General features: G+C 35.5%; 1 protein-coding gene across 5 annotated transcripts in view; it reads left to right on the forward strand.

The window, feature by feature from the left end:
- Positions 1-13,230, forward strand: part of LOC124299057 (ectopic P granules protein 5 homolog) — a 26,517-nt gene continuing 13,287 nt past the window's right edge. The window contains exons 1-16 of one of the 5 annotated variants that reach the window (XM_046751924.1): positions 1-744; positions 1,535-1,804; positions 2,020-3,264; positions 3,971-4,375; positions 6,593-6,818; positions 7,351-7,523; positions 7,620-7,760; positions 7,869-8,029; positions 8,542-8,671; positions 8,754-9,298; positions 9,538-9,715; positions 9,825-9,848; positions 10,874-11,101; positions 12,317-12,480; positions 12,760-12,945; positions 13,049-13,172. In XM_046751924.1, the coding sequence (XP_046607880.1) occupies positions 712-744; positions 1,535-1,804; positions 2,020-3,264; positions 3,971-4,375; positions 6,593-6,818; positions 7,351-7,523; positions 7,620-7,760; positions 7,869-8,029; positions 8,542-8,671; positions 8,754-9,298; positions 9,538-9,715; positions 9,825-9,848; positions 10,874-11,101; positions 12,317-12,480; positions 12,760-12,945; positions 13,049-13,172 (4,233 nt within the window). In that variant the 5' untranslated portion in view covers positions 1-711. The remainder of the gene's footprint in view (positions 745-1,534; positions 1,805-2,019; positions 3,265-3,970; positions 4,376-6,592; positions 6,819-7,350; positions 7,524-7,619; positions 7,761-7,868; positions 8,030-8,541; positions 8,672-8,753; positions 9,299-9,537; positions 9,716-9,824; positions 9,849-10,873; positions 11,102-12,316; positions 12,481-12,759; positions 12,946-13,048; positions 13,173-13,230) is intronic. The other 4 variants (XR_006906933.1, XM_046751920.1, XM_046751921.1 and 1 more) reach the window with 4 other exon arrangements.

Genomic DNA, 13,230 nt, shown 5'->3' on the forward strand with positions numbered 1-13,230 from the left:
CGATGATTATTATTGACGCTCGGCAACAACCCAGCAGCATTTCGCGATAACTAAAATGATAGCAAGAGTTACCGGGATACAATTCCTCAACCAACTAATTCTCAAAAATTGAGAATTTAGGCCGCGAAATTCACCCTTATGTGCGATGTAACATACATGTGGATGCGTTAGTGTACAACGCAAAACAAATGACTATATCGTTTACTCTTAACCTAGCCAATGCGAATGACGACGGACCGCAATTGTGAATCGACCGTGACGGAGGCAAACAAGCAATAAGTAAATGCGTTACGCGGATAATAGTTGCGTGGTAAGAAGAGGGAATAGTTCGGATTGAGGGATCAGGGTAAATACCGCGTCGTAGACAGTTCGGTTTTGCGCTGACTACTTAATTGATAGACCTGGACGACGACTCACTGCACGACTTGAGGAAGTTTTCAATTGTTGATCGCGCGCTCACAGCTGATTTGCTTCGCTGAACGTCACATCAACATGTCAACATACCAAGAGAATCAGTGCCATTATGTTCATCGTATTAAGCGAGCTGAAGTTTTCGCCTGAGCCCGTTGTCACAGCGTTAAAGTGCAGCATGTAACGATTGTCGTCATCTCGGAACGTTGACAACGAATTACTGGGTGACCTGTGTATTCTCTGGGATCGAAGCGAACGTCCCCGTCCATCTGCTACAGGATCCAGGTGTATATTATCACCATGGCGACAATGGAACGGCAAAAATCTCGGCAGGTAGGTTAGCCGTTGCACGTTTAATATTGCCATTTTCACTTGTGACGCGACGATTAATCGCATTCTCTATCTACTGTTTCTCGATCTGAATGTACCATAGAAATGTTGATAGCAACAATCGTCTTTGATAACTTCGGTGTCAGATGTCACTTACACCCTTCGTTGTTCAAACATTGTTTGTACTGTGTTCAACCACACTATTATGGCCCTACTAAAGTTACTGTTTAACGAGATTAGAAAAAAAATTCGCATTAGGCAACTCGAAGCCGCCAGAAAGGCAACAAACCATGAGTTGTGGTTTAGTAAAGCTAAGTATAATCACTTTGAAATAGCTACTCCTGCAGGCTAATTCCAAAGTTTTGGATGATCGATTCTCTTTTGCAATTATGTGTTATGTTATCGTACTTCGATCTTACATTTAAGAGTCCACTTTGTATGGACCGCTTGGTCATTGTCTCCAGTTAGGAACATCTGTTACTCTTAATATGTCAGTCAACAAATCCTTGACACTGATGGAAGCAATTCAATGTTATATCTAAGATAGTTGAAAAAAGTTTAAATATTAATCCAATTATCCAAATCGATCTGATTTTCTTTACAATCACGTGTATGCCACTTAATTTTTCTATTTCAAGACAATTTTCTATTCTTGGTACTGAAAGCAAATGTTATTCCTTGTAATATTTGGCAATATTTTTTATTTGGTTTGTTGTAACATTGCAATATCACTGGCAATGGAATACAGCTGTTAGCACAGTTTTTATCATGATTATTAATTATTCCTGTGCAGTTCACGGTAAATGATTTTCAGAAGCGGAAGAAAGAGCGAAATCGTATTCCCAATTTGCAAACTGTCGTCCCGGATGCCCCGACCCTGGAAGAATTTGAATGTCTACTTGGGGAATCCCCAACAAATTATCCTCGTGTCGAAGGAGTCGAAGATATGGAAAGTGAACTGCACGCAGCTGCTATCGATACTGAGATTTATGAGGGTGTAAATTCGTGTTCAAGAACTATTGAGTCGGATACTGTAACGGAGCAGTACACGTCAGCTGCTCAGGTAAGAGACTTCAATGCTATCACTGATCGCTAATGCTCTTCGTAGCAAAACATTGTAAAATTTGATAAACTTATTGAGAACCTGGACTTTTACTGATAGGATATAAGATATTACTTATAAACAAAATAGAAATGCTTCAAACCAGTACAGATTAACATGGCGTGTTTTGGCCTCTCCCATCTCAGCTTATTGATATGCTTTTTTACTTATTCTAGGAATCCATAGTTATCGATCCAGTGGATACAGTTGATGGAGATATACCAATTCCATCTGTAGTTGCCAATTCGGTGCATGCACTTGATCGAGATGTAACAATTGCATCGGCACCATTGGAAAATGATGAAGAGCAACAAGTTGAAGAATTAAATTCTGTTGTCTCTGAAATGCAGCTCCTGGATGTATCGCCAACTGCTCCAATTATGGACTCGGTGATACAAGTACTTCCGGCTGAATCCAATGCTTCAACATCTGGCGTAATAGAGATTGGATCAGAGAAGAAAGATGTCAAAAACATTGAAAAAGCCTCTACAGAAACACATGAAGAAGGAACAACTGCCTTGAAAGAGATTAAACCATTCACAGACTTACAGTTGGCGGCACTTTACAACAATAAAGAGTTGGCCTTGGCTGAAACATTTGTTGCAGAATTTGTCGATACTCAGTTACGAAGCTCTGCTATTAGACAGCAGCATCGCCTCCACGAACTGCTTGTCAGTTATTTACGTGTCAGAAATCACCTGATAGTCAATTGTCAGGAACTCAATACCTTGAAAACGGATTGTAAAGAAACGCAAAAACAGTTATGGTGCTTGGACAAAGCTTCCATTACGGAATCTGGTGAATGTCAAGATGGAAATCCAGTTAGCGCAACTCACGAGTATCTTGTTGCTCATTTTAATCAGCAAACATTAGCTGCTTTGTCTCGAAATTTGTCAAGCATCAAAGACTTACTGCACAATACTCAAGCCCTGCATTGCTACGAGGCTGAACTACTCAGGCTGCAATTAGAGAACTATATTCAAAGAGTGTGCACCTTGTGTAAGGATTTTGGAAATCTTCCCCATAATGCGTCAGTGAGCCTCAAGCAAGGCCAAATACCATCACGCATAATACCTCAAATGTGCGAGCTCAGGACATGCATTGGAATATTATTTAACTTTCAACGCAGAGTTTTAAAAGACACGAAATTTATATCTGATACGCGAGACTGGCTGTCCCGCTTAGTAGCTGTTCTTTTGAGGGTCGCTACTTGGCAGGACCACTTATTTTTATTGAACCATATATTGAGATGCCCTGGCGGCATTTCTAATTGGGCAATTGGATTTGTTCAAACACCTGTCCAATACTATCCTGCGGGGCAGAGTACTTCACCCCTGAACGATCCACATATCGAGCACATTGTTACTGTGATTGCTACTATTATGTTGCCAGTTAAGGAACGGGACAAATTTTTGGAGAAGGTAATGGCTTTAACAATTATTATATTGATGATTATGTATATTCACTGAATTATAAAAATTGACGCAATATTATCATCCGAGCATTTCTGAGAGAAAACTTCCAAGAATATCAATTTTCCAAGTAATTTCGGTTTTTCATTCCATTTAGTATTGTTATTACCATTTGTTGTGCAAAATCATCAAAGGATGATAAATTTTGTCAGTTTACGTATTATTTCAATGGAACAAAAGCCGATGCTAATTAAGGAGATACGTACAAGTAGAAGGATAAAAAGTAGGTCATTTTTAAGAATTTAAATACCCACAACTAATTACTCAACTCGATTGGGGTTTGTTTCATTCAAAAGTATGTAGATCGATGTTCTATTAAATCTTTTTTTCCAACACAATCAATTATCAGAAAGCATTGTTATTGACAATAATGTCGACCATTTCATTTGGTGATAGTTTTACGATACCCGGGATAAATTAATAATTGCTCAAATTTCCAGCTTTAAATTTATTCATGCTGGAAAAAAAGTAAATAAAGCTCAGTCTATATACTTTGAAATAAAACTAACTTCAATCAAATTGAATAATTGGCTGTTGAGAAATGAATACCCAACATTCGGTCAGTTTTTAGCCGTCTACTCGTATATACTCCCTCAATGATGATTTTTTGATTATGATTACCGATTTTTATATTGCACTATGTCATATTTTCCAGGTTCAAATATCTCTCCAGGATGCAGGAAGTACTGCAGCTGATACTGTGTGGGTAATGTTGGATGAAGAAGGGGAAGAAGATGAAGATATTAGAAATGTCGGAGCAAACCTTGGGGAAAGTGACTTGATTGCTATGCTTCATCAGATTCCTTTTGACAAGCTTTTCAAACTGATTCTATTCATCAATCAGGAGGGCAATAATTACAGTCAAGAAAAAAGTCTTGTCACTGAGCACCATATGCTGCGGATTTTTGCCTTTTCCTCGATACTGGTCAGACTGCTCAGGCAAGGCTTGAAAACCTACGATTCTCCAAGATACAGACAACTTGCTAAGAGATTGAGCGCTCTCATTCGAGATATGGTGCAATATGCTAGTGATCAATGGGAGGCATTTGATAGAACTCAGGTAAGGCGGAAGGCTTGAAATCTATGAAATACAATTTAGATAACAATGTTGCAATGTCCACAGTAATGTATGAAAACACAAATCAAGGATGAATGGGACCTGCAATCTGAATCAAAAGTTGGGAAAATAGAAAAATCCATAGAAAGAATCTCCAGTTATTTGCACTAATTATAGTGATTAGGATTGAAACAACATCCCCACTATATAACAGAAATAAATCTGAGCGAGTTTGAGTAAGAAAAGTTGACGTTTTAATCTCTTCAGAAACAGTTCTACAAGAAAATGCTTTGAATGATTAAAATTTGATGTTTTTGATTCGATTGTAATGTTTCTGGGCTTATTATGTTCAGTATAAAGATCGTTAGCGATTGCTCGTCAAAAATTTTATACACATTTTTGTTTAGAGTGGATAAAAATAAATTTGTGAGTACGGTAGAACAGATGTTCATGAAGAATTATATTTTCTTATTAAAACTATATCAACATGTAAAATTTCTCGAATGTTTTCCAAGCTATTTGTGGAGACTTGGTTAGTAAGTAAAATGAGTTCGAAAACCTTGGAATAAGGTTAAAAACACTAGAGTTCAATCATTGAGAACGTTCTAATTATCAAACTTTTTCTTTCATTGTAATCCATATCTCCAGCTGGAAATTGGTTCCAGGTCGAATTAGCTGGATTTTTTAATATTTCATAATGCATATTCCCCAATCAAAAGTTCTCATGGACACAAGTCCCAAAAATCAGTAGTTACCGTGATATAGGCTTGGGAACAAAGGTGTCCATTTTTTGATATCTATGGATTTCGTCATTTTCATGAATTATAAAGCTTCAAGGGACCTCAAATCAAACAAATCACTCAAAAGACTGCATGATTAATTCTCAAATATAGGCAGGATGCTATGATTGATTCCATCCACAAACTTGCTGGTTTACCGGAAGGAGGTGCAACGTCAGATTTCGCGTGAAGAACGAGACCCTCCGACTCTTGCAATAATTGACTTGTCCTATTTTTAATGCGTCTGCGGAGTTTCTGCGAATCGACTGTGCAGTTTTTGAGTGATATATTTGATTTCGAGTCCCCTTTGAAGCTTTGTAATTCTTAAAAATCTCTTAATCCAGATATATTAAAAAATCCATACACCCTTCCTCCTAAGCCTATATCTTGGAAAATACTGATTTTTGGGATTTGTGTCCATGAGAACTTTTGATCAGCAGAATATATACTATAACATACTGAAAATCCAGCCAATTTGACCGAGACCCAATGTCCATAAGGATTTTGCGGGCTCCATTGCTCAGATTCATTTTCATTACATAGGGGTCTCTTTTGATTAGTGGTCAATATCATTGGTGCTAATGACATTGCTGGAGATTTCATTGACAGGTTTTTTTTTCTCTTTTCTTAAGTTTTATGGGTAGTGCTTTGTTTACGTTTAGTCGACACACATCATGTTGGGTCTTGGTCTAATTTTAACCCTCTGTGGCACTGTATCTCATATACGAGACACATTTTTTTAATCGCTTATTCACGATTTACAATCAATTTTTGAGACATGCTGTGATTTTTTTGGCTTAATTGAACTTCTAAGATGTCAATGTTGATGTATTAAAAGGGATTATGATGATTCCGTGAATATAGAGATCGCTATAAATAAACAAAGTGTTGAAAAGGCCTATTCTTACAGAATAATTGTAATTGTGGGAAGGTTATCGGGTCTAGAAAAGTGGTACTCGGTAATCTTAGATTTTCGGGGTTGCTAAAAACCAACGTAAAAACTTCAAAATTGAAAACGGCGGATCCAATATGGCAAACTTAAAATAAAAAATTCATCCGCTTTGCTTTAAATTTTTTACTACAAAGGTTTTCGGGGTTGCTGAAAACGAATCCCATGTCAAAATTGAACAATTCAAAACTGCTGATCCAATATGGTGAACTGAAAATATAAAAAATGACTGTACGCGCTCATATTAGATCCACAATTTTGAATATTGAAAATTTCTCTGATCTGCCTCCATTTTTTAAATCAGCTACCTTGAGAACCCTTATATACTCAGTTTCAAGAAATTTGACTGCAAGGAAAAATGTATGCTTCAAAAAGTTAAACTTTGTCTGAAACAAAAACCTTGAATGTCAAATTAGACTACAAGAAATTTTCTATGTTACTGTGGATAAAATAACTTACAAACACGTTTCAAGAAATACTTTATAACTGTAGGTGGCTGACCAGTCAATGCTCAGTAGACTGCAAACAGAGTATGACAGTTTCTTTCTAAAAGCAAGTCAATGCATATTTTCATCACGGAGACTGGGTGCATGGCAATACCTGGCTGCAATTCCTTACCACATTGTATCCTCTGCGACATTATGGTATATTTTTTACATGTTACACATCACTGACTCGGCTGCTGCTATTTCACCATCTACAAAAATGAGTGAAAACGGTAAATACAAGTAGCGAATCAAATGTACATTCGAGTAAAGTCGATTCCCCCTCCCCCCTCTTGGTTTAGCGGATTAGAATCGACTTTACTCAGGTGTGCAGCGAATGAAAATTCGTGTAGAAAAAAACTAATGTTTTAATAATAGTACGACGTTTGTTTTCACTCTAGAGTGTAAATGCAATTCAAAAATATCTATGACAGTGGAAAAAGTTTGGAAACTGAAATTTATTATTCATATTCGATTATTTTATTATACCGATTAAAGATATAGATATTCTAAGTTTTTGTTTTCGTTTGCAGCGACATACATACATATCATATTATCATCAAATATTTGATTTTTTATCGTAGAGTATAACAAAGAAGATTTTTTAAAATAGAGATTATATGAGATTATATGATTATATTATATGAACTCTCATCCCTGAAGAATTTGTTGCGGTGCTATCCTTACCAATTCATCTAATGGGAATCTCACTGTACACTGAACAGTTATTTAAAAACGAAAATGTATTTTTACAATTTTTCATAGAATGGGAAGCCGAATTAAATTCACCAAAACTTAGAAAACAATTCGAGGAGAAGCTCTGCGAAATGCCAGGGGACGAATCCTATTTTTTGCTTACAACTTTTGCCAATATGGCTATGGCCAGACATGATGACGATTATCAGTTTGTTCAAGTTGCTACTATCGATTTATTTCAAGTAAGCAGCCAACGATTAGAATTTTCTTTACTCTTTAGAAACCTAATGTACGCGAGCAAAATTGTACAACTTATCGTATATTTTACTGTATTGTAGATTGGATTCCTCAGTGAAAAAACTCAAGAATCGTGTTCAAAAGATGCTCGGTCGTTGCTGTCAAATTTGACAAGCAAGTATCCTTCGCTTCTTTCCGATCTTCTGAAAAAATTGAAAGACAATTTCGTTTTGATCGGAAAGGTGAGTTTTATTATATTCATTTTTATTAATTATCATAGCAAGTATATCTGTAACATTGTTGGTGTGATTATTGAATCGTAATGAAGTATTCATGAGGTTTATCTCCAGCTCAGTTTATATCTCTTCATGGAACTACGAATTGGAAGATGGATTCCCGAAGAAGAGGATTTTACTATTCTGTCCTGCTGGTTGCATCAGCATCCCTTAAATTCTACTGAAAATCATCTTGCTCGTTTGATACTTTCTCACCTCAACTGGGGACTTGATAGGTATACATCTTAAATATTTCGAAATGTATTTATAGTTAATATAGTTAGTGCAGATAATGCGGTTGCATTGTAAAAATTCTTATTTTTAGCTTTTATAAGAATGTGGCGATACTTTGAATACGTCACTCATGTTAGTTCAATTTGAAAACTGGTAGTTGCACTTCGTTTAGTGTCTTAGAATATTGTTCCATGTTAGTTAAAGAATTCCAAGCAAGCGTGATGTAAAAGCTTAAACATTGGTTCTGCAAATTGTGTTAATAATTAGGTAATGTAAGGATTTCATTGTTTCGCGAATATGGATTAAATTTTCAACATTTTTATTGATGCTTATATCTTCGTGTCCTTAATTTTCTTTTTTCACTGGTTTTCAAAGCTGGCATTTTCGAAAACCTAATGACCTTTTTAAAATGCAACGTCTGTTTTTACCAACTACACTTATTACATTCTAAAAACAACTGCAGCCAGCGGTTTAGGGTTACGTAGTAAGTGCTAATAAGTATATACTGTTACAGCAAAGGCCAATTATGCCTTGGAATTCATTTACACCGTCGTGTAGCACTTCTTGTAGTTGAACTTACAATGAAGTACGTTCCAGATACTCCTGCACAAACAGCTTCCCTTCTGGCCGAAGGTGTCAAGCAAGTGTGTATCTGTTTGAATTTCAGTACTCGTCCAAAGTAAAGCGACGACTATTACAGACATATGATGCAAATATCTTTTTCAGGTATCATCTATGGTCAGACCGCAGAGTAGTGAACATGCCTTTTCCTTATGGGCATGGGAAATGATTACAAAATTGAGATTACATCAGCTCGATAGGTCGGAGAGTACAGCCCGGCATACAATATCAAATCCAAGTACTTACCTAGCTCAAGTTCCGGATATTGACGCTGATCCGTCACTGGAGATTCTCGCGATTGGTGTCAGAGAAAAACAACCAATTGCTTGTTATGTGGCTGTGTTAATGACAACCTGGGGTCATTCTATTCCATTGATTTTGTTGAAAGGATTTAACCAGCTACAAATACTACAGTGTTACTACAAATATGAACAAGTTCTCATTTCGCTTCATCATATAGTTCCATTATTTCTTGAATGTATCGACTCATTGATCAAAACTGAAAAGTTTTCAAATCTGGTCACATCTTTAATTACTGCGGACAGAACGTACATGAAGATGGCCAAGAACTTGATTGTCTCGGATTTTCCTGGTCCGGTACTGAAGCTATTTGCTAACATGATACAAACCCAATTGGAAGATTATCGGAGGTACTCATCGATTTCACCTCGCACTTTTGTTACTTAATTGAAACTGATATAAAAGTTATCCAAGGGTGCAAATCTGAGAAATTCGAATATCGAAATATACCTAAAAACTCAATATAACGTTTTTGGTGCATTAACAAAACCATAGGAATCGCGCAAAAATGATAATAGGAAAGCTTGTAGAAAATAAGACAGTTTACTGTACATGATGCGTGATGATGATAATATTTCTTTATACGCAGGTATTGTTTGGAAAGTCCTCAAGTACTTGTTTACCTCTGGCTGAGAGTGCTAGCATTGATACCAGATTGGAACCGAGATCAGAGTGTCATGTATTTGATGGATATAGTTATTAGAGCTGCATATTTTCATTTGAATGCCAGAGCAGAGACTGAGACCATCTTCCACAATTTTTTCGCAGTAAGTTTATCACTGAAATTGTTGTTTAAATCGCAATATTCTTACAAGTATGCAAATTACCTAACATCAAACATGCCTTTTTATCTCAATCGGCCTCTTTTGTCACTAGCTAGCCATTGAGGGAGGCGCAGAGGTAAGTGCTTAGTACTCGAGAATTTTTTTTTGCAACGCTTCATTCTTGCTTACTTACGATTTACTTTTGCAAAATGGGCTACGAAATCTGGTTTAACGATCAGCTAGCGATAAACTCAAATAATTTTTGTTCTGCTTGTTGTAGCACTAATGAAATTTCTATAAATATAGCTGTGTTTCTACGAACGCATTTAATCATTCGATAATCTTGATCAATGATGTGTTTGTATTATTCATGTGCAGTTTCATTTGAAGTTGATCGGTTGAAATCAGTATTGAATTATCATTAAATGTGTGTAATATTTTGCTTGAAAAATGATAACTCTTTCACCAATGATAGTGTTTCAAATAGCAATGGGCACTAAGCTAAAAATAATCAATGCATTGATTAATCGAATTTGAAAAATAACCGATTATACCCGATTAATCCGGAGTGAATAATCGATTATTCTCGGTCATTTCTAAATTCAAAGGTTTCTTTTGTTTAGTTTTAAATTATTACACAGATTAATTTGAAATCTTAATAAGCCGGCGTCTTTATCATTCGATCAATGAACAACTGGAACAATAACTTTTAAAGTCATGTTATTATTATTATCACCATTATCATTATTTGTTACCCCCAGTCTTTACCCACTTTTTACTTCCAATAATTATTTTCACTTGGAAAAATGAAGATGCAATAGAAAATTTCACATATCATGCATTTTCCACCGATATGACTAGTATATCGGGTATGCTTATAGATTTTGTTGGAAGTACTCACTCTAACTGTATGGAATCTGTGCCTATCTATAGTGTAATACGTTTTGTTGGAATTTCATTTATGCTATCAGGATGCAGTGCTTAAATTTTTCGTAATGCAGTTGTTTGACATTAGAATATAATTTTTTTCTTTATGGTAATTATAATTTCATGTGAGGTATGATTGATGCAATACTTGTAGCATGTCATGTTTTGTATTTCACGTGAATGGGATATTGTATTGACTCTTGATTGAGTATAATATTTTCCTCGTCTTGACAGAACTTGGCATCAGGAAAGAATTCAGGCTCATTCGGATCATTCCTGAGTTGGGCTACAGGTTCCTCCACATTACCCAGTCTTCTCGGAGGACCTGTACAATCTGTGTGGTTGGCTCACCGAATTCTTACAACGGAACAAGAAGACAGAGAGAGAAAAACTGGCCTCTGGCACGAAGTACTACGGGAATTAGCCATGCAGGGGAAAACATCTGTAGACACTGCTCTTAAGGTATTATACATTTAACGTTATACACGTCGTTATAGAAGTTGATTTTTCAAATTGAAAATGCCTTTTTAACCGTTCAATTTGCGCTTGTACGCTCATCGTCCCGCCCTTTTTTTTAATGCAGATTTTTATTTATTAATTTACTTTTTTGGTTCCACATGGTCCAACATTTCTACGTCTAAAACAAAAATATAAAAGTTATTTATATATTTATTGAAAAAATAGCACATGTCAACAAATGGTCAAAATTCGTACTTTTTCACGAAAAAAACATTTTCTGCTAATCCACCATGAAAATCCCAGTGCCACTTTGTACACAAACTTAATACATACCAGAAAATTTTATAGAATTTTTTCTACAGTTTTTCTTGTTTTTGTTCATTTGCCATATCAGATCTGCCATTTCGAATTTTCAAATCTCGAGTTCTGATTCGTAATCAGTGATCGCAAAAACTCATTTATGAAAAATTTAGAGTAAATCGCATGTAAGGAAAAATGTATGAGTTAAAGGGTTAACGATAACACTGGTCTGCAACAAAATCCTCCTTCAAAAAACTATCCTCATAAATATGAAGATTTTGATGCTCTGAATCTGTTCCCGATGGCTGATTTTTTCTATCACGTCTCAATTTTTCGATATGAACTTTTTTTTCCAAACTATCATAAATTTAGGTTTTTTTTTTAATTCGTTTTATGCGTTAACATTATAAACAACGTATATACATACGAAATAGGTTTTAGCTAGTCGTAAGAGAAAGGGGGAAAATAGTCAGCAGCAAAGCTTGCTGATTTTTGTTGGTCGATTCGCCGAGAAACTTCGATGGGAACGATGAAAAGAAAAAAAAACTACAAAATAACTTTATTTATATTACCATAATAAGATGAATATACTGATATTTTTATAACTTGTGACTGTAAAATTAGCATTTTCCGCTGTAAAACTTAGACCGTAGTCTTCTTTCACTTTTTTGTAATTGTTGTTACTTTGATAATATCGCTTTATAATTAAATAAACATTGTATTTAAAATGTATGTGCTGTATTCATTTGCATGTTAAATTCCGTGTTTAGAGCACCAAATATGATGTTATCATGCATGAAAACGATGGGGAAAAAAAAAAAATTTTTTTTTGCAGACCAGTGTAATTAATCGAAATTTTTATGTTTTATGAATAAAATATGGATAGTTGTAACAATTTCTTCTCTGATACCTTTTCAGAAAGCCTGTGCCACTGTGAAAATACAACCATTTGGAGCTAGCGGTTTGGCTATATATCGATGGTCCCATCAAGCGCTAGATACTCCTATGGACCACCCACTCTTGGCGCTTCTGTGGCAAAACTTCTTCACCTTGTTTTTAGCCAGAGTTCCTACAGTTACTGGGTTAGCCTACATTCATTATTCATCATTTTTCATTTTATGTTGAAAAATTATCACAATCCAAGTAGCAGCAAAATATCGTTTTTCCAAAGCTTGCAAGCAGATAGTTTTTAGATTCTATTCCGCTTTTACCCTCCATCCGAACTGGAGTCACGATTCATAAAGGTTTATTCATTTTGTACACATATAATCCATGTTCACAAATATACTTTACTCCAAAAATGATACAATCAATATTGTATAGAAACCTCGAATCTATGGAATTTGTTTATTATTTGCTAGCACTTTGGACAAAGGCGGTGTTGGTGAGAAATTTTTTGAAGGCATGATCAACTTAAGTTACTTCAAAAAGCTGAAGAAACGCCTTCATGATACAACCGAATACTTTCAAGTGAAAGGGGAAAGTGATTTGGACAACGGGTCGCCAATAACTGAGGAAAGAAGAGTGTTTTATTTCAATGCTGCCAAGTAAATATAAAAATTTGATCTTTGAACGGAAGTTCTTAATAACTGTTTCTTGAATAATTATTTCTTATATTATCATTACTGAAAACTTATTCAATTATTTCAGGTTTTATAAAACACTAAGCTTATGGCTTGAAGAACCACGATTACAAGAATCTGGATTGTATCTTCCTGCATTACCGCTGCAGTATATGTCACAAAAGTTGGCATTGTTATTGCAAGGAAATCAGGTGAGTTTGCTACCTCAAACACAGTTTTATCAGACTGAAAAATATATTTTCTCTTGTT

Source organism: Neodiprion virginianus, chromosome 2 (genome assembly GCF_021901495.1).
Source record: "Neodiprion virginianus isolate iyNeoVirg1 chromosome 2, iyNeoVirg1.1, whole genome shotgun sequence".
NCBI classification, from domain to species: domain Eukaryota; kingdom Metazoa; phylum Arthropoda; class Insecta; order Hymenoptera; family Diprionidae; genus Neodiprion; species Neodiprion virginianus.